General features: G+C 42.7%; 2 protein-coding genes and 2 long non-coding RNA genes across 5 annotated transcripts in view; 3 read left to right on the top strand and 1 right to left on the bottom strand.

The window, feature by feature from the left end:
* The window catches only part of FAM114A1 (family with sequence similarity 114 member A1), a 51,890-nt gene extending 38,042 nt beyond the window's left edge, over positions 1 to 13,848 (bottom strand). The window contains exons 1-2 of one of the 2 annotated variants that reach the window (XM_083458325.1): positions 13,487 to 13,848; positions 11,947 to 12,011 (exon numbers count right to left, since the gene is read on the bottom strand). The gene's annotated coding sequence lies outside the window, so the exon portion shown is untranslated. Of the gene's footprint in view, positions 1 to 11,946; positions 12,012 to 13,442 lie in introns of both variants that reach the window. The other variant, XM_083458324.1, reaches the window with a different exon arrangement.
* The window catches only part of LOC310657423, a 290,637-nt gene that overhangs the window by 172,589 nt on the left and 96,532 nt on the right, over positions 1 to 21,516 (top strand). The gene's annotated exons all lie outside the window — the stretch shown is intronic.
* LOC310657408 overlaps positions 1 to 21,516 on the top strand; it is a 145,269-nt gene that overhangs the window by 121,129 nt on the left and 2,624 nt on the right. The window lies entirely within an intron of this gene.
* Positions 953 to 19,943, top strand: LOC310657474 (uncharacterized protein). Its single transcript, XM_083398071.1, has 5 exons — positions 953 to 1,357; positions 5,638 to 8,083; positions 10,772 to 10,939; positions 13,816 to 13,865; positions 17,511 to 19,943. Exons 2-5 carry the CDS (start codon positions 5,702 to 5,704, stop codon positions 19,900 to 19,902), a joined length of 4,992 nt encoding a protein of 1,663 aa, XP_083254197.1. The 5' UTR covers positions 953 to 1,357; positions 5,638 to 5,701; the 3' UTR covers positions 19,903 to 19,943.

Raw genomic sequence — 21,516 nt, forward strand, 5'->3', positions numbered from 1 at the left:
GGCACTCCTGGCACGTGACAGGAGATGCAGTCTAACATCTAGAGGGCATCAGGTTGGCAAAGGTTGCTGTTCAATCTCTCCCACTCTTACCCAGTCTCCATTACTCTTATCACCACTGCCACCTGCAACATCTGTGGGGATGGGGTTATCTCTCATGGAAGCACCTCAGAAAACAAGGAAGGAAAAGACCACTCTTAGAGCCAGACTGATTCCTGCTGATGTTCCCCTTCAGGGCTCTTAAAGAACTTCGGATGTTTCTCAAAAGCAAGAATGAACACAGCCTTCTCAGTAAGTAGCATATTTTAAAATAAACAAAAGGGTATTTAAAAAGAATGGCTATGAATTGAAATCGGGAATGTCATTTGAACAGGCAACACTGTCTTTTCCTTAACAGGTGTGAGGAACTCCTGGATGGTATATTGACCAGGGTTGTCCAAAGTCTGTTTTGGGGGCCTAATGCGGCCTGCTGGTTGGTTTAATCTGGCCCCTGTGGCAGTTTATTTCCTGGGGTAAAATCCTAAAAAACCCTCACAATTTCAACCCTAAAAAAAGCTCAAGAGCTTCAATCCTAAAAACAGCTCAACAACTTTGGGGTAAAATAATTTAAAAAAGCTCAACAACTTCAATACTAAAAAATGGTTAACAACTTTGGTTGGCCCTTTGGTCTGCCCTCACAGCCCTTCACTTCATCAAATCTGGCCCTCTTTGAAAAAAGTTTGGACACCACTGGATCAGAGCGGAGAAAAAATAATAATATGGGGAGGTGACGACAGCATCCAACTCAGTAGAGAGCTAGTGACAGATAGTGCAAAAGCCATAGCAGTTGTATTGTAGTTTAACAGGAAGCAAGAAAACAAACAAATAAATAAATATTTCATTACTTCTAGGCAAGTGTTGTTGTTGAATTACAGAATTGTAGAGTTGGAAAGGATCCCATAGGGTCATTTAGTCCTGCAATGCAGGAATCTTAGCTAAATCCTCTATGACAGATAGCCATCCAACCTCTTCTTCAAAACCTCCCAAGGCCCCCAGTCACTGAGCTTGCGCGCTGCTCCGCGCTTTCTTCCTCCCTTCTCTGACGGAAAGCGGGGGTGGAGAGGAGATGTGGGGAGGCAATGGGGCCGGACAAGTACAGAGTGGGCGGGGCTCTTTTTCTAGCTCCCTCCCCAACAAATCTGAAGCAGGCAGACTTCACAGCCGCCGCAGCAGTGAGAGCAAGAGACCACCGTGGTGGAGGGTGCTGCTGGTTTTCTTTGCATCACGCGCCTTCCCTTCTTGAGTGCCCTGCGATCCTGTGCAACGCCCCTCTACTCGGATGCAAGCGCCCTCGAACTCAATGGGACTTACTCCCAAGTAGGTGAGTCTGGATTGCTGCCTTAGTTTCACTTTCCTTTTCCCCACCACCCGGAAGAGAGGGGCTCCTTCAGCTTTTGTTTCTGTTGCTGGAACTGACGAAAACGTCAAGTTCCCTCAACATAACTTGTCAGATGTCAAAAACATGAATCATAACTTGAACATGTCAAGTTCCTTGGACAGTGCAGCCCGGTACACGTATATTCAAAAGTAAGTCTACTTGTTTTCAATACATACATAATTTTATTTGTACTTCACCTATCCACAGTTCAGACCATGATCAAGGTGGCTTACAACATTAAAAAATACATAGCCACAACAGTAGTCTACTCAAAAGTAGTCATAAACAATAAATGAAACATTAAAAAATACAAAACCAAACCAAACAATTTCCATATATATCACAACCAAATCTAAAATAAAGATACAAAAAAACAACAATGCTGTCCTTGAGGGACATCAAGGCTTCAAAGGACAGAATCATAGAACTGTTGAGTTGGAAGGGACCACAAGGGTCATCTAGTCCAACCCCCTGCAATGCAGGAATCTTGTGCCCACGACTATGAGATTAAGAGTCATGCTCCATCCGAGTCAAATTTTCCCATCTCCTCTTTCTCATCCCCTAGGCACCCATACCAGGGTAGTGTGTATCCTGGTTGTCCAGGACTGTTAACCCAGTCCTATAGGCAATGCACATCCATTTAGTCGCACATTTGCAAACAACAAATTAATATAATTTCTGAGTTAACATGCAAAGGATTGAATTGTTAATGAATTGAAAAAAACAAACAGTAATAGTTTCCAATTCCTTTACAACAATATAACTTACTGGGCCAGTCGGTCTATTTTAGCCTGACCCAATGCACAAAGTTGTGAGGACAAGGGGAAGGAACCATGTGCAGTACTGTCCTGAGCCCCTAGCAAGAAGTGTGTGATAAATAAACTGGTGTAGCTTAGTGGTGAGAATGTCACATTAAGTCTGGAGGGGTCTGGGTTCAAATCCCTACTTAAGGGAGCAATCCGCCCTTCCACATGTCAAATGGTTGGGTGGAAGTGTCACTGTTTGCATCCCTGCTGGCAGTAGCCAGCAAAAAGGGGGTGGGACTGGGGTCCACTGGATCCCCAACTGGACTTGCTGCTGTCACACAAAAGCATTGGGCCCAATGTGGGCCTGATGGTTGGGCCAAGTTCTACTGCCCCACCTTCCAACCCAGGCACCATGCATGGCAGGTCGATTCTAGGCTCTGCATGAGCTGTGAACTCACCGGGAGAGCTCTGGGCCTCAATTTCCAAAGGTAAAATGGGCATGAACAGTGCTTTGTAAGGATGACTGAAATGCACCACAGAAGCAATAACTGACATAGCTTGAAGGAGTCAAAGCTGAAATCATTTAACTATTTGGCATGAGATAGAGGCTGTAAGATGTAAACAAGACAGTTTCACTTGATTCCTGTGGGACAATCTCAGTATTCCAGAATAGGACTGAGGAATACACACCAAATTTTACGATTAAAGTAAATACTAGTAATCCTCCCTGCTCCCCCAAACCAATGTTAATTTCCCTTTAATTGTTAGGACGGGCCCTCAAATAACAAGTCCCAGTTGGCACTGCCTAAGCTCTGGGTAACAAATCTTACGAATTCTGTATCATTTCCAATTCACATTCCTGTAGCTCAGAGCACGCAAAACAATTGTATTCCGATAGAATACAGCGACCGAAATTTCTGGAAAGGAAGAAATTCCCTCTCATGTTACAGTAGTGGGAACTAATTAGGAAAGGATCAGCAAAATGAGAGCTAAATCAAGCTTCAGAATTGATGGCAAAATTATTTCTCAAAAGGAAAGCTTTTATTAAGTAAAGGTAAAGGTACCCAAGACGGGCCAGTCTTGACAGACTCTAGGGTTGTGCGCCCATCTCACTCAAAGAGGCCAAGGGCCAGCGCTGTCCGGAGACACTTCCGGGTCACGTGGCCAGCGTAACATCGCTGCTCTGGCGAGCCAGAGCCGCACACAGAAACGCCGTTTACCTTCCCGCTAGTAAGCGGTCCCTATTTATCTACTTGCACCCAGGGGTGCTTTCGAACTGCTAGGTTGGCAGGCGCTGGGACCGAACAGCGGGAGCGCACCCCGCTGCGGGGATTCGAACCACTGACCTTTCGATCGGCAAGCCCTAGGCACTGAGGCTTTAACCCACAGTGCCACCCGCGTCCCTTTTTATTAAGTAGAACTCAGTAATTGTGCTCGTAGCAACTGTAAAGAGCCTAACACTGCCCTCAACAGTCCAATTCAGTTCAAAGGGGGGAAAGCTGCTCTTAATATTATACATCGTCCATCTCAAGCTAGTTATAAAAATAAAATTGCATGATGTTGCAGGTGGTTCATATTTTTTCCTGAGGTCTCAAGTGCTGAACAATACACTCAATACCTTACTTAATCCTGTCCTAAGTAACATGCAAGTTCTTAAGCGCGACACTGTTTGTTTGTATCCATAGGTGGCGCTAAAAATATACAACAAAGAAAAATCCATTGTTTATTGCGGCAGATTTCATTGCAAGCATAGAATTCAACAAGTCGTTTTTTGAAATTCTCTCTGTATTTTGCCCAATGAATCAAAGGGAGCCTTTTCAAGGTAGACAGAGAGGTTCCAAAGGAAACGATACGAATGGTGAATCACATAACACCTCTGGAAACCAGAACGTAGTGAACACTGGTAAAACACTGAGTCAATCCCATAACTGCTTTTTTTAAAAAAAAACCAAACCACCATCTAAGGAAGAGAGAAGAATTATAACATAAAATGCCACAATATATTTTGTGTTCTTATATTGTGATTTTATGTTGTAACTGCCCTGAGACCTGTGGGTATAGGGTGGCATAACAAATATTGTAGTGGTTCTAGGGGTTGCTCGTGCGTAAGTTGCCGTTACTCCTGGCTAGGTTGCCTGGTTGAACCCTTGCTGTCTGGACAGCCTCAAGTTCCGTGGCTGCCTCAGTCGCTGGCAGAATCCGTCAGTGGGCGTTTCTTAAACCTCTTCCAGCATAAAAGCTGTTTGACGCCCAGTCTCCTCCCCCTTTGCCTGCGTGGAAGTTTTCTGCGCAAAGTGGGTGTGGGCAACGGAGTACTCGTGCCCTCTCCGCTGGTCTCCTGCGAAGAGTCCTGGAGCCACCCCTCCGATTCCCCCATCTGCCCCCCTTCTCCACTGGTGTTACGCTGATTTCCTTCCCCAGCGGATGGGCTACCTCTCCCCCTACTGGGACCCTCCCCACCATCGTCCTGGAGCCTCCTCTCCGCCTCCCGCTCCGATGGCAGTTCCCTGACAAATATATAAAATAAAACAAAGCAAGAATAAAGAGGACAACACAAAAGCAATTCATTTCAATCAGATTATTCCTAAACTCCTCTTCCAAGGACCCTTTGGCAGGAGCTGGTAGAGAAAGGGAGGCACTAAAATTTTCTGGTGTACACTGGGACAGGTTTGCCAATTGCCTTGAAAGGAAAACCTATTATTATCTTTCACGTTTATTTGGAATGAGAGATCACTTAGGACAGGCATTGTACTGTTGTTGTTGTTTAGTCGTGTCCGACTCTTCGTGACCCCATGGACCAGAGCACGCCAGGCACTCCTGTCTACCACTGCCTCCCGCAGTTTGGTCAGACTCATGTTTGTACCTTCAAGAACACTGTCCAACCATCTCATCCTCTGTCGTCCCCTTCTCCTTGTGCCCTCCATCTTTCCCAGCATCAGGGTCTTTTCCAGGGAGTCTTCTCTTCTCATGAGGTGGCCAAAGTATTGGAGCCTCAGCTTCAGGATCTGTCCTTCCAGTGAGCACTCAGGGCTGATTTCCTTGAGAATGGATAGGTTTGATCTTCTTGCAGTCCATGGGACTCTCAAGAGTCTCCTCCAGCACCATAATTCAAAAGTTGTGTTATTAACAAGATATAAATCTAAGAGTTACAGCTTAAAGTTGCAGCTCATGTTATAAATATGCCATAGATTTTATTAATGATCATTTGTTTTCTTGCTAGCATGTCTGAAGAATGCTATGGGAATAGAAAGGACACCCCTTCACACCTATGTAACAAAACTTCATTGTAATCAGAATATTTTTCTTCAAAACATGTGTCTGCTTGTGTGTGCATGCACATACATCTTCATGGTCCTCATCAACTAAAACAAACAGGAAATAAGAGTCCAAGGCATCCAGGAATTATAGCTGCTATAATTCATTTTGAACTTCTTGATGTGATTTCATTAACATGTTGCTTCATTTCTCCTCCTACAGGCCTGTGGTCAATGTGGAGTGATGAAAGTCACCAGTAAAAACATTTAAAGTATCTTCATGCACGATGGTAGATGAAAGAAGTTCAGTCACCAACCATTTCCTTAGTCCCTTCCTCCTTGCAATAATCTTCTGGAATAACATCCAATGTTCTGCGGGGAAAGGATTGATTATGGACTTTTCCAACAGATTTCTGGTTAAAGTACCTAAGAACCTTCCAGCACAAATGACAGTGTTGGATTTGTCATATAACAGTATCTCTGAACTTCAGATTTCAGATTTCAGTTCTTCTTCTAAGCTCCAGGTACTAATTCTTTCTCATAATCTCATTGGAAAGCTGAACTTCAGTGTCTTCCAGTACAATAAAGACTTAGAACATCTAGATCTATCCTATAACAACTTGCAAAGTCTTTCTTGTCACCCTGTTACAAGTCTCAGGCATCTAGATCTCTCTTACAATAACTATGTAGATATGCCCACATGCCCGGAATTTAGCAAAATGTTGAAGCTGGAATATCTTGGCCTCAGTGCTACAAGAATTCAGAAATCAGATTTCAGTGTTCTTGCTCATTTACAACTGGAAACTCTGTTCTTGGGCCTAGAAGACCTCTCTGAATATATCCATGGAAATCTTCCAGTGTTCAATACAAGGACCCTTCAGATTATATTCCCACCAAACAATGATTATCAAGTATTGCCAGATCTAGAAATCAATGTAACAGAAAGTTTAGAGCTGTCAAATATCCAAGAAGCACAAGTCAATGACTTAAGAACTTTCCTGCTGAAACTTAACAAAAACTCAAGATTACTAAATCTAACACTGAACAATATACAATGTGACTGGGAAGACTTCATTGAAATTCTTCAGACTGTATGGGAATCAACCATTGAATATTTTGTTATAGCCAATGCATCACAGTTGGAAGCTCCAAATTCAATAGAGTTTAATTATACAAAGACTTCACTCAAAGCTTTGACAATTAAGCAGACTACATTGACTACGTTTCGTTCTGATGCAAAATATCTGTTGCAATTGTTTTCGGAGATGAACCTTACAGCCTTGACCATTTCTGATGCAGGTTTGATACACATGCTTTGCCCTTCAAACCCCAGTCATTTTACTTACTTATGTTTTTCAAATAACAGTTTTACAGACACCGTTTTTCAAAATTGCAAGGACTTAATGTTCCTTGAAAAGCTCATTTTAAAAAGCAATCAGTTCAAAAAACTTGTCAGAGTAAGTTTAATGACCAGTCACATGGCATCTTTGAAATATTTGGATATGAGCCTGAATTTATTGCAGTATGAAGACCATGAGAATAAGTGTGACTGGGGTAAAAATCTGGTTGAATTAGATTTGTCATTTAATAAGTTGTCTGAATCAGTCTTTCGATGTCTGCCAGTCAATATTCAAATGATTGATCTTCAAAACAACCAGATTTCAAGCATTTCCAAAGAGATTATAGAGCTGAATGCTTTAGAAGAAATAAATTTGGCATCCAATAAACTAGCTAGTCTGCCTGGATGTGGTCAGTTTAGAAATCTGAGGTTCCTGAATATAGAAATGAACTCTGTTGTCTCACCATCTTCTGAATTCTACCAAACATGTCAAGGCATCAAACAGCTAAAAGCAGGACACAATCCATTCACATGTACCTGTGAATTAAGACAGTTCATCAGTCTTCAAAAGCAAGGATCTATAGAGTTGGTTGATTGGCCTGACGCTTATGTGTGCGAGTACCCAGACTACTTAAGGGGGACCCTTTTAAAGAACTTTCACGTCTCTGAAGTTGTTTGCAACGTGAGTCTTCTGATTACGATAGTTATAATTATTACCGTGGTCTTAGTAGCCACTGTTTCCTTCCTCTGCATCCGTTTTGACGTTCCATGGTATTTGAAGATGATGTGGAAGTGGACTCAAGCAAAACACAGGATTCGGAAGAGTAATCCTGAAGACATGCTCCCCAACATAGAGTTCCATGCTTTTATCTCCTATAGTGAGCATGATTCTGAGTGGGTGAAAAATGTATTGATTCCAAACTTGGAGAAGGAGGATGGCTCCATACGGATCTGCCAGCACGAGAGGAACTTTGTTGCAGGCAAGAGCATTGTGGAGAATATCATAGACTGCATTGAGAAAAGTTACAAGTCGATCTTTGTGTTGTCTCCTTACTTTGTGCAGAGCGAATGGTGTCATTATGAGCTCTACTTTGCCCATCACAAGTTATTCAGTGAAAATGCCGACAGTTTAATACTGATTGTGCTGGAACCAATCCCTGCATACATCATTCCTACCAGGTACCACAAACTGAAAGCTCTCATGGCCAAGAGAACGTACTTGGAGTGGCCACAGGAGAAAAGCAAGCATGGACTTTTCTGGTCTAATCTTCGGGCAGCCATTTACGTTAAACTGTCCAGCAATGAAGAAGAGAGAGCATTTTCACTGATTTAAATTTATATTAAAATAATCATATGCATATTTCATTATATCAGTAACCTTCATGTTGTATGGCATGGGTAGGCAAACTAAGGCCTGGGGGCCAGATGCGACCCAATTGCCTTCTAAATCCAGCCCGCGGACGGTCCAGGAATCAGCGTGTTTTTCCATGAGTAGAATGTGCCCTTTTATTTAAAATGCATCTCTGGGTTATTTGTGGGGCATAGGAATTCGTTCATTTCCCCCACCCCCCCAATATAGTCTGGCCCCCCACAAGGTCTGAGGGACAGTGGACTGGCCCCCTGCTGAAAAAAATTGCTAGCCCCTGTTGTATGGTTGAATAATCATGTTAAGCTTCCAAACAATGAAGAAGTCGTTTAGAGTTGTAGCATTAAAGTCAGTTTTCATTGAGCTGAATTTATATAAAAATAAACAGATCTGCTGGTATGAGAGGAACTTTTGTGCACCCATGTATTGTTGAAAATATCAGAGACTGCTTTTGTGAATAGTTAGTCTTTGTGCTGTCTTCCAATTTTGTGCATTGTGAATGCCTATCAAAAAAGTACCAGTATTTACTGAAAACACTCATTTTGTTAGAACGTATCAATTCCTGCCAGGTATCACATACTAAAAGCGGACATTGCAAAGGGAGCCCACTTAGACCAAGCAAGGGAGAATAGGAAGCATAGAGTTTTATTTGTACATATTAAGACAGGAATTCATATTAAGCTTGCTGTATTTATGCTTTCATAGTTATTATACCTATAATAACCTTAATATAGCCTAGCTGTAGGAAACCAGCTATTTTTAAAAATATGAAGGTGTCATATAATGGTCAGACTATTCATCTATCTACCCCAGTATTGTCTGCTCTGACAGCCTTTGGCTCTCCAGGGTCCCAGGCAGATACTCTTTCCTATCATCCACTGCTTGATTCTTTTAGCTGCCAATGCCAGGGACTGATTCTGGGGCTTTCTGCAGGCAAAATATTTATTTATTTAATGCATTTCTATATTACTCTTCCATTAAAAATCTTCATACCATTTTACAATCACCAATAAAATCTAATAAATAAATTAAAGGCAGCACTAAAAACAACCACAGCAGGCTAAAAGCCTGGTAAACCTTAAGTCTTTACCCTTGCACTTAAACTCGTTTGAGTTCACTTACACATTCTCGAAGGAGAGATTCAGCCACCTTTTGGGAAATACTAGTTGCAAAGGGATGGCAAGACTCCCCCTCCGAAGTGGAATACTCCATCCCTGTTGGGACTCGGGAGTCATACTTCCAATCCCTATACACAATCAACATCTACAGGCTCAGTCCCTACCTCTTAAGTGATACCAGGGCTGAGAAGCCCCCGGTGTCAACTGAAGAAGCCCGCAGGCTTATTCAGTCTCTTAAACCTGGCAAACCTCCTGGCGCAGGCAGTATCTCCCCTGAGCTCCTCAAGGCCAATGCTGAATGGTGGGCCCCAGTGCTTGCTGCCATTTACCAGCATAGATCAATCGGCTACCATCCCAGAGGACTGGGGACTAGCAATCATCTTCCCAATATACAAGAAAGGGAGCAGGTTTGATCCTGCTAATTATAGACCAATTATATTCTCCTAAGCATTATTAGTAAACTCTGTGCTGCCCACTTACGTAATAAACTTGAGGATTGGATTGAGCGAGAATATGTCCTTTCAGAAGCACAAGCTGGTTTCAGGGCAAACCAACCAACCAACCAACCAACCAACCAACTTTAGATCAAGGCCTAGTACTCCAACATCTTGCGGAAAAATATACCTCAAGAAAAGGAGGATCCCTCTATGCAGCTTTCATCTGCCTTTGATATAATATCCCGAGATAGGCTTTGGGAAAAATTAAGTGCCTTAAACATAGACAGACATCTACTGCGTCTCATCCACAGCTTATACGAAAACATTCGGGTCCAGGTTAACATTCAAGTCCAAGTGTGACCGACAGGGCCATTTATCTAAGGAAATACAAACCTACCATGGTGTTAAACAAGGCTGCGTCCTTGCTCCCATTTTATTCAACTTCTATATTAACTCCTTAGTAGGAAACATGGAGAAAGAAAATGCCCACCGCCCTAAATTGGCTGGTACGCCCCTCCCGGTTCTCTTGTACGCAGATGACACAGTTCTAATTTCCTTCTCCTGTGTGGGCCTAAGAAAACTTTTAAGATCTCTCACAGCCCATTGCAAAGCCGAACAATTAACAATCAGCTACACTAAATCCAAAGTCATGGTGTTCTCTAAAAAAAGAATGAGACACAAATGGAGAATTTATAATTGACCCATAGAACAGGTATCATCTTTTAAATACCTGGGCATAACCTTTCAGGAAAAGGGGTCATGGCATTACCAGGTTAAAAATACTATTGCAAATGCCCAAAGATCTACCAAAGCCATCATAAGGTATTTATATGGAAAAGGGGGCCAATATATTCCGGCAGCCTCTCAGGTCTTTGTTACAAAAGTATTAACACAGCTGACACACGGCTCGCAGATTTGCAGCTTCCTAAATCTTGGTCCCTTAGAATCCTTCCAAACTAAGTTTTATCACTGTTAGGGATCCCTTCTTGCGTGTCTAACATAGCTGTCCGCTTGGAGGTTGGGCAAATCTCTGTCAGCGCTCAGATATGGACCCTGAAGATCCATTATTGGTTAAAACTTATTTTTCCCCCTGTCAGGTTGGCACCTGTAACCCTCTGGATTCCTACCAATCCAAATGGAAAGCTACACTGCACGAAAAGCTAAGATGCTTGGGGTTTTCCCCACAGGCCCTGATAGCTGTAGGTTATGAGAAAGCTAGAGCAATAATCCACCAACGAATTTGGGATGTAGAACTACAATGCCATGTGAGTGAGATGAATAAACACCCAGCAATACAAGACAATGGGAGAGGGTTCACCTCAGCAATATATCTGTCCAAATTACAAATACCTAAATACAGACGGTCGTTTACCCTCGCCAGGTTCAACGTGCTGCCATCTGCCTTATTGCAGGACAGATTCAAGGGCAAACCATACGCGGAATGAGTCTGCCCCTGCGGCTTGATGGAGGTAGAAACTGTCTCTCATATCTTGTTACACTGCCGTTTCTCCGGGGATATAGGCTCGGTATTTATCACCCGTTATACAAAAGTCTCCAAATGGGTCCAAACTTCAATGTCTAAAACTCCTGGTAGAGGACAAGGATCCAGAGGTCACACTAAGGGTGGCCAAATTCTGTGCGACCGCCATAAAACTTAGGGAACAAGCTGTACTACCAAAATGATTAAGGTTTTAAATAAAAATTTTAGGTTATAGTTTAGTGATTAAGATTTAACTTATATATTTTTAACTGCTGCTATATCTGTATTGTCCCTGTTATAAAGGTAAAGGTAAAGGTACCCCTGCCAGTACGGGCCAGTCTTGACAGACTCTAGGGTTGTGCGCCCATCTCACTCAAGAGGCCAGGGGCCAGCGCTGTCCGGAGACACTTCCGGGTCACGTGGCCAGCGTGACATCGCTGCTCTGGCGAGCCAGAGCCGCACATGGAAACGCCGTTTACCTTCCCGCTAGCGGTCCCTGTTTATCTACTTGCACCTGGGAGTGCTTTCGAACTGCTAGGTTGGCAGGCGCTGGGACCGAACAACGGGAGCGCACCCCACCACGGGGATTCGAACCGCCGACCTTTCGATCGGCAAGCCCTAGGCGCTGAGGCTTTTACCCACAGCGCCACCCGTGTCCCTGTCCCTGTTATACCCAATTGCAATTCAATGTATCCCTATCGTGCTTTATGATTTTCCTGATATTGTAAGTGAGCCAGAACTGGTCTGTGACCGTAATAATAAATTGATTGACTGATTGATTCATTCACTTACACATGTTCATTGCCTTGTTTTATATTCTGAGATGTTGCAGTGTATAGTTCTGGTTGCCACATGACCTGGGGAAGAAAAAGATTACTTGAAAAAAGCAGTCAGATGAGCATAGGTCTAGAAACTGTTCTATACATTGCTGACCTATGAAAATAATACACCCGAGCCTTATTTCCTACACCAAACATTTCTTGAATGAGAGCCAGTGCATATTAGTTTGTATAATTCCTATTTTGAATATAAGAATGTCAGAAAGTAGGGGGCAAAAAGTATAATTTATACAGCAGGTTGGGAAACCAGACCAAAAGAACCCAGGTCATAATCCTGTTTTCACAAGCCTGTGAGATATAGTTCCTTGCTCAAGACCAGGGGTGTGGAACTTGCGGCTCTTTGGACGTTGCTGGGCTCCATCTGCCTTTTGTTCCAGCCAGCACGACCAATGGTTAGGGACCGACAGGAGTTGTAGTCCAATAACAGCCAGAGGATCACAAGTTGCCCATCACTGTGGCATGGCTAAGTGGAGATTTTGACCCTTCTCTTCCTGACCCGAACCCAACACTTTACTATATTGGGTTACTGAAATTTGTTTTTTAATAAGTCCGATTCGCTAGTAGTGATGATCCACACTTTACCATTCTGTACTTTTGTGGCATGTAGCCAAACTTTTTGCAATGTACTCTGTGCTTTCCACTGTGTGATAAATGGCTCTGTATTGGGGAAGGGAGCTTTTCAGCCCCTTTCATCTATATGACTTTACATTTTGGACATCCCTTTTTGAAGTACACACTAGGAATCATATTATTGAAGTCAGTGGGTTTACTTCCAGGTAAATGGCTTATAAATGTTTCTAGGGCTGCCTGCCAGTAAAAGAATGTTTAGCTGATTAGTCATAGGAGTAATATAAGGAAGAGTGAAATAATAATACTATTTTATTAACACTTCAAAACACTTCACATGCTTAAGAACTGCATTGAATTGAAATTGTAGTTCTTTGAGGAGTAAACAACACTTCTCCCAGGTTTTTTTTTTGGGGGGGGGGGGGAATGTGCTTTAAATGTGTATGTACATGTTTAGGCTTGCAGCCATGACTGTGATTAAATGTAACCTATATAGGAGTACAAGTTGGTGTATACGGTATATAGTTTGTTTAGCCAAAGCGGAATTACAAATTCGTATTTGTTGCTGTGAGGTCCACAAATAAGCAGCAGCACTCCACTCAGCAGCTTAGGATGGTTTTTTCGCTCTCCATAAAATCACCAGGCAACCCTGTATCGGGAGATTTTTAATGTCTAATATTTTCCCATTTTTTATGTGCTGGGGGAAACCCAGCCGAATGGGCGGGGTATAAATAAAAAAATATTATTACTATTATTATTAGACAAAATAAATTTGAGTGCAGCTGTTGCTGTTTTGGATTTTATTGCGGTAATTTTTTTTGGACTGGCATTTTTTGCCTTTCACACAATTATCACCAATTATCCAGACAACCAAGCCCCTACCTCCTTGCTTTCCAGGTTTCTTTGGGTTTCCTAGCTGGGCTCACCATGAACACGAAGCGCATCTTGGGCAGGAACAAACATGCTCCCAACTGCCCAAAACCAAACCCGGGACTGAGGTGCTTCTGCTTCAAAGAGCACTTCCTCTAAAAGCCAAAAAAACACACCCCATAACTTATTCCTTGTAACTGAAGTGGGGGAAACCCGTATTTCACATCCCCGTGACGAGGACCCGTGGGGGGCAAGTGGGCAGAGTTTATTTGGTCCGCCCTCCCCTCAAGTCGACCGAGGGGAGGCCGCTAAAACGGGTTCTCTTCCCGTGGGCAAATCCGTTGCCACAGCCTGCGGCTTCGCTTGTCTTCCTCTCCTTCTTTAGCCCCGAGAGGCCCCTCACGCGACCAGCGACTTATCTTTGCCGCCAAGCAGGTAAACGGTTTAAAAAAGGCGGGAAAGGAGCCGGCGCTTCGGGTCGCGCGCATAGTTTCAAGCCGCTTTTGGTCCCCCCCCCTTCGCCCCTGCCTCTTAAAAAAAATGGCGCCTAAAAAAAAATCAACTTTCTCCGTCGTTTGGGACTTGGGCAACTCTCCAGGGGCGCGAGTTCTTCTCCGTCTCTCCGCTTGCTTTTCTTAGGGGATTGCAAGCTTGCCCTCTTGAAAGAAAGAAAGAAAGAAAGAAAGAAAGAAAGAAAGAAAGAAAGAAAGAGAAGTGCAAGGGCATTTTCGTCTCAAAAAAATGTCCGCTATGTCACGCACTTGCTTCTCCCTTTGCAACTGAAGGGACTTGGCAGGGCTGGATCCTGCAAAGCGCTTTCGTAGAGATCTGGGTTTCAGATCCTCTCAGGCAGCTTTGAAAAACAACATGAAGGGTTGAGGTTTGGCAGGTAGAGGAATAGAAAAAGGGGAAGGCAGGAATCTCTCTCACTTTTGATCTTTGTGCAGAAGAGGGCATTATAACAGGTGCTGCTCATCCTGCAGGGGCAAATATATATACTGTGTGTGTGTGTGTGTGTGTGTGTGTCTGTCTGTCTGTGATGCAACGTCCGCCATTGCCAGAAAAGCCAAGTCTTGCTCAGTAGCATGTGTGTGTGTTGATGTTTTTAAATCCCATTGTATAATGATGGTGGGCTGCATCCTTGCACATGTTGTCTATCATTTAAAAAAATATTCCTTCACCTTTCTATGTTGAAGAACGCAATGTAGCTTTAAAAAGGCAAAATATATTCATATGCGGGGGGGGGGGTAACATCCACATAGAAATCAAATCAAATGACAATCCAGATCATGTCATTTAAATCACGGCTGCAAACACCCCCCCTTGGTACTTAGAGGGATATGTAGCAGTAACATCTCCAGGTTGTAACCGGGAATCTTTGCGTGGAGGCTGTCTGAGGAATTTTGATATCTCAAACATTAATGACGAAGCAAACAAATTGTTATTACATCTCTAAATCGTGCCAAGTTGCCAATGCCAACTTTAAAACAAATCAAAATTATCAAAACAGAACCAAAACCAGCAGTTTTAAAACATGCAGCATCAGGTTACATGTTGAAACTACCCATCTGGGTAAAGAGGAAGTTTTGACAGTGGCATAGATTTCCTGTAAATTACGCCAAGTTAATGTTTATATTTAGCTTGTGACCAACTTGTAACTTAAGTTCCTCATTCCTTTTCTTTTAGTTGAGTTTGTGATCTCCTCTGAACATACTATAGTTTTCTCCCACTGTTAATTCATTTTGTTGTTGTTGTTGTCTACCTTTTACTGCAAAGGCTGACAAAATTGATTGTGTTAAAAGTGGGGCGGAGAATCTTCTGCCCCATCTTTAAGGCAACAGCATTCTTCCTCTTAAGACACTCTGTTTAGAAACACGCTCTGTCCTGCTGCTGAAAGGCATAAGGTAGGTGTTGATGATTTTAAAACATGTAACATGAGAAAGTTTTGAATACTTTTGCCAAGAGAGTACTCGTCACTTAACTTTTATTGTGAATGGTGAATGGGTCCTGTCGGGGAACTGCCATCGGAGCTGGAGGCGGAGAGGAGGCTCCAGAGGGATGGCGGAGAGGGGCCCAGTAGGGAGAGAGGTAGCCCATCTGCTGGGGAAGGAAATCAGCGTAACACCAGTGGAGAAGGGGGGCAGATGGGGGAATCGGAGAGGTGGCTCCAGGACTCTTCGCAGGAGACCAGCGGAGAGGGCACGAGTACTCCGCTGCCCACACCCACTTTGCGCAGAAGCTGCCAGCTTCCAGCACCCTTAACAAACTACAGTTTCCAAGATTCCCCCCCCCCCGAGGGGGGCGGGTGGCTGCATTAGGGAGCAGGTAAATCCCCAAAGGAATGTGGGTAATCTTTAAAGTAGCATCAGTTCCCCCAAAAGCAAACAACACCCACAGGGAACCCCATGCCCCACACCCAACTGCAAAAAAAACAACCCAACCCTTTAGGCTTCTTTTTCATTTTCCAGCTGTGTTCCATTATTTTCAAAATAATTTCTCTCTTGCCTCCCCCATCACACATAGACAGAGTTAAACTTTGTTCAGCGTGTGTCCAGTAGATACAGTGGTACCTCGGGTTAAGAATTTAATTTGTTCTGGAGGTCCGTTCTTAACCTGAAACTGTTCTTAACCTGAAGCACCACTTTAGCTATTGGGGCCTCCCGCTGCCGCCTCGCTACCGGAGCACAATTTCTGTTCTCATCCTAAAGCAAAGTTCTTAACCTGAGGTACTATTTCTGTGTTAGTGGAGTCTGTAACCTGAAACGTCTGTAACCTGAAGCATATGTAACCCGAGGTACCACGGTACTTATTTTTATTTCAGCAAATTCTGAACTGGGGCTGAACTGCATGTGATGTCATGAAATCCGTGACTGGACCTGCTAGGTAGTATCCAACTTAGTTTTACACAGTTAGGTCCAATTACTTAAATGGGTCTATTCTGAGCAAAACGTAGCTGGATGTGACCTGGTAAAGAGGTAAAACCTGGTGAAAGTGTGTGTGTGTGGTGACTGGTTAGCACTGTGAAAGGGCTTTAAAAAACAAATCCTTTCCTCGCACCATTTCCCCAAATTTCATTTCCCTCCAAAGCTTCTCTGTGCCCTGCTTTTGGGGGGGGGTATATCAAAGATAAGGATGTTGTGGCCTTCCTTGTGTTAGATTCAAAAGTCCTTGAGAGCCAGTATGGTGTAGTGGTTAAGAGCGGTAGTCTCGTTATCTGGGGAACCGGGTTCGCGTTTCTGCTCCTCCACCTGCAGCTGCTGGGTGACCTTGGGCCAGTCACACTTCTCTGAAGTCTCTCAGCCCCACTCACCTCACAGAGTGTTTGTTGTGGGGGAGGAAGGGAAAGGAGAATGTTAGCCGCTTTGAGACTCCTGAAGGGGAGTGAAAGGCGGGATATCAAATCCAAACTCTTCTTCTTCTTCTTCTATCAATGCCAGCTAGATGGCCAGTGGTGTGGGAGGATGAGTTGTACTCCAACAACATCTGAGAGCTGTAGATAATGCAGGTATGTATGGTACAGGATGCTGTAGCTGAGATACTACATTGCAGGGGTATGGACTAGATGACCCTTGGTGTCCCTTCCAATGCTACAGTTCTGTGATTCTATAATTGTATATTGCCACAACATCTCATTTGGCCCCAGCTGAGAAAGAAATGGGGATAACAAGCAAATCACAAGAAATCAGTGGTGGTGGAGACCCAAAATATGCAAATATATATATATATATATATATATATATCCACGCAACGGAATTCCTTTCAGATTCACAGTGGTTCATCCTTTTTCAAACTTCCAGAGAGATGTCTCACGAACTCCTGGATCTGTGTAAGGCTTTCTGTATCTTAAACTGCAAAAAAACACATATGGCCATCATGAAATCTCTTCATAACTATGTTTTAAATTGTCATTTGATTCTGCTTTTCTGCTAAATTATGAAGTGTCTTCTATTGCCGTAATAAGAATGAATATTGGGAGAGCTAATGTTTCCATTAGAGTACTTAATATTTTAATGTGAACTCTTTTTGCAGGAGTTTGAGGCTAATACAGAGTACAAGAACTCCACCAAGCACATTTTAAAGATCTTTATATGCCATGGCAGAAATGAACGGCCCAGACAGGAATGGTTTCCTTTGTATTTTCATCTTTACAATAACTTTCTGGAACAATACCTATACCTCTGCAGAAAATGGATTTAAAGTAAACTACTCAAAGAGTGGCTTAGATGCTGTTCCTAAGAATCTTCCAGCACAAATGACAGACTTGGATTTGTCATACAACAGTATCTCTGAACTTCAGATTTCTGATTTTAGTTCTCTTTCCAAACTCAGGGTACTAAATCTTTCTCATAACCTGATTAGAGAGCTTGACTTCAGCATTTTCCAATACAATAAAGACTTAGAACTTCTGGATCTATCCCACAACAAACTGCAGACTCTTTCTTGCATTCCTGTTACAAGTCTCAGGCATCTAGATCTCTCTTACAATAACTTCATGGACATGCCCACATGCCAGGCATTTGTCAAAATGGTGAAGCTGGAATATCTTGGCCTCAGCGCTAGAAGAATACAGAAATCAGATTTCAGAGTTCTTGCTAATTTACAACTGGATACTCTCTTCTTGGGCTTAGAACATCTCGCTGAATCTGTCCCTGGAAGTCTTCCAGCATTTAACACAAAGAAGCTTCGGATTGCACTCCCTGAAAATTCAGAATTTGTGTCTCTAGAACTCAATGTTACCGAAAGCTTAGAACTTTCAAATATCCAAGGTAAGCAAGTCAGTGACTTGATAACATTTTTGTCACAACCCAGCAAAAATGGGAAATTGCTAAACTTAACATTGAATAATATACAACTATCCTGGCTAAGCCTCACAGCTATTCTTCAGAAGGTGTGGGAATCCTCCATTGAATATTTCAACATCAACTATGTGAACATTTTAATATTTGAAGACACAAGTCAGTCTCTCAATTACGTTGATACGTCACTAAAAACACTGACAATTAAACATGCTGTTGCAGTTTCAGAGATGTTTAACCAAGAGGATGTGTACAGAACATTTTCAGAAATGAATATTGCATCATTGACAATTTCTCATTCGGGGATACTAATCATGTTTTGTCCTTTAAAACCCAGTGATTTTACTTATTTAAGTTTTTCACATAATTCATTGACTGACAAAATTTTTGAAAATTGCAAGAACTTAGCCCTCCTAGAAACACTCATTTTACAAAACAATCAACTGAAACAACTTGCCAAAATGAGTTTAATGACAAGTCACATGAACTCACTGAAACACTTGGACTTGAGTCAGAATTTGTTGCAATACGAAGATAACATGAATGACTGCCACTGGGGTAAAAATATGATCAAATTGAATTTGGCATCCAATCAATTGTCGGAGTCAGTATTTAGATGTTTACCAGCAAATATTCAAATTCTTCATCTTCAAAACAATCCCATTTCAAGCATTCCCAAAGAGATTACTGAGCTGATGGCTTTAGAAGAAATAAATTTGGCATCCAATAAACTAGCTAGTCTGCCCGGATGTGGTCAGTTTAGAAATCTGAGGTTCCTGAATATAGAAATGAACTCTGTTGTCTCACCATCTTCTGAATTCTACCAAACATGTCAAAGCATCAAACAGCTAAAAGCAGGACACAATCCATTCACATGTACCTGTGAATTAAGACAGTTCATCAGTCTTCAAAAGCAAGGATCTATGGAGTTGGTTGATTGGCCTGACGCTTATGTGTGCGAGTACCCAGACTACTTAAGGGGGACCCTTTTAAAGAACTTTCACGTCTCTGAAGTTGTTTGCAACGTGAGTCTTCTGATTACGATAGTTATAATTATTACCGTGGTCTTAGTAGCCACTGTTTCCTTCCTCTGCATCCGCTTTGACGTTCCATGGTATTTGAAGATGATGTGGAAGTGGACTCAAGCAAAACACAGGATTCGGAAGAGTAATCCTGAAGACATGCTCCCCAACATAGAGTTCCATGCTTTTATCTCCTATAGTGAACATGATTCTGAGTGGGTGAAAAACGTATTGATTCCAAACCTGGAGAAGGAGGATGGCTCCATACGGATCTGCCAGCACGAGAGGAACTTTGTTGCAGGCAAGAGCATTGTGGAGAATATCATAGACTGCATTGAGAAAAGTTACAAGTCGATCTTTGTGTTGTCTCCTTACTTTGTGCAGAGCGAATGGTGTCATTATGAGCTCTACTTTGCCCATCACAAGTTATTCAGTGAAAATGCTGACAGTTTAATCCTGATTGTGCTGGAACCAATCCCTGCATACATCATTCCTGCCAGGTACCACAAACTGAAAGCTCTCATGGCCAAGAGAACGTACTTGGAGTGGCCAAAGGAGAAAAGCAAGCATGGACTTTTCTGGTCTAATCTTCGGGCAGCCATTTACGTTAAACTGTCCAGCAATGAAGAAGAGAGAGCATTTTCACTGATTTAAATTTATATTAAAATAATCATATGCAGATTTCATTATATCAGTAACGTTCATGTTGTATGGCATGGGTAGGCAAACTAAGGCCTGGGGGCCAGATGCGGCCCAATTGCCTTCTAAATCCAGCCCGCAGACAGTCCAGGAATCAGCGTGTTTTTCCATGAGTAGAATGTGCCCTTTTATTTTAAATGCATCTCTGGGTTATTTGTGGGGACTGCCTCGTGTTTTTACATGAATAGAATGTGTGCTTTTATTTAAAATACATCTCTGGGTTATCTGTGGGTGTAATGGTTCTAGGGGTTGCTCGTGCGTAAGTTGCCGTTACTCCTGGCTAGGTTGCCTGGTTGAACCCTTTCTGTCTGGACAGCCTCAAGTTCCGTGGCTGCCTCAGTCGCTGGCAGAATCCGTCAGTGGGCGTTTCTTAAACCTCTTCCAGCATAAAAGCTGTTTGACGCCCAGTCTCCTCCCCCTTTGCCTGCGTGGAAGTTTTCTGCGCAAAGTGGGTGTGGGCAACGGAGTACTCGTGCCCTCTCCGCTGGTCTCCTGCGAATAGTCCTGGAGCCACCTCTCCGATTCCCCCATCTGCCCCCCTTCTGCACTGGTGTTACGCTGATTTCCTTCCCCAGCGGATGGGCTCCCTCTCCCCCTACTGGGACCCTCTCCACCATCGTCCTGGAGCCTCCTCTCCGCCTCCCGCTCCGATGGCCGTTCCCTGACAGTGGGGCATAGGAATTCGTTCATTTTCCCCAATATAGTCTGACCTCCCACAAGGTCTGAGGGACAGTGGACTGGCCCCCTGCTGAAAAAAATTGCTAACCCCTGTTGTATGGTTGAATAATCATGTTAAGAGTTGTAGCATTAAAGTCAGTTTTCATTGAGCTGAATTTATATAAAAAAGTACCAGTATTTACTGAAAACACTCATTTTGTTAGAACGTATCCCTACATATATGATTCCTGCCAGGTATCACATACTAAAAGCGGACATTGCAAAGGGAGCCCACTTAGGCCAAGCAAGGGAGAATAGGAAGCATAGAGTTTTATTTGTACATATTAAGACAGGAATTCATATTAAGCTTGGTGTTTTTATGCTTTCATAGTTATTATACCTATAATAACCTTAATGTAGCCTAGCTGTAGGAAACCAGCATTTTCACTGAGTTAAATTTATATTAAAATAATCATATGCAGATTTCATTATATCAGTAACGTTTATGTTGTATGGCTGAATATTGTACAGTATATGAGACTTTCAGTGGAAATGGCTCACAATTACAATATGCATTTTTTGAATTCAGGGAAAGTTTGATGAAGCTGGAAGACCGGTAAGATAACTGGAAAACAAGCTATTTATGTTGCAGTAATGCTCTACTATAATATTTCTGGAGAAAGGACAAGTATAATTTTGCTACATACAAGTGTAGGGAAAAAAATACATTAGGAAAAGAAACACAGATTGACTGCATCGATCCTGTTCCAAGCCCTGAATTCCTGAACCAAAGGATTCAGAATTAAGTCACTAGATGAAGAATCAGTATCAACCTTGCAATGTAAGACTTCCTGCTTCTTGTAAGCCTCATTGACATTCATTTGATTGAAAGGCAGTATGGTATAATTTTTT

This window comes from Podarcis tiliguerta (assembly GCF_965153285.1).
Source record: "Podarcis tiliguerta genome assembly, chromosome: 9".
In the NCBI taxonomy this organism is placed as follows: domain Eukaryota; kingdom Metazoa; phylum Chordata; class Lepidosauria; order Squamata; family Lacertidae; genus Podarcis; species Podarcis tiliguerta.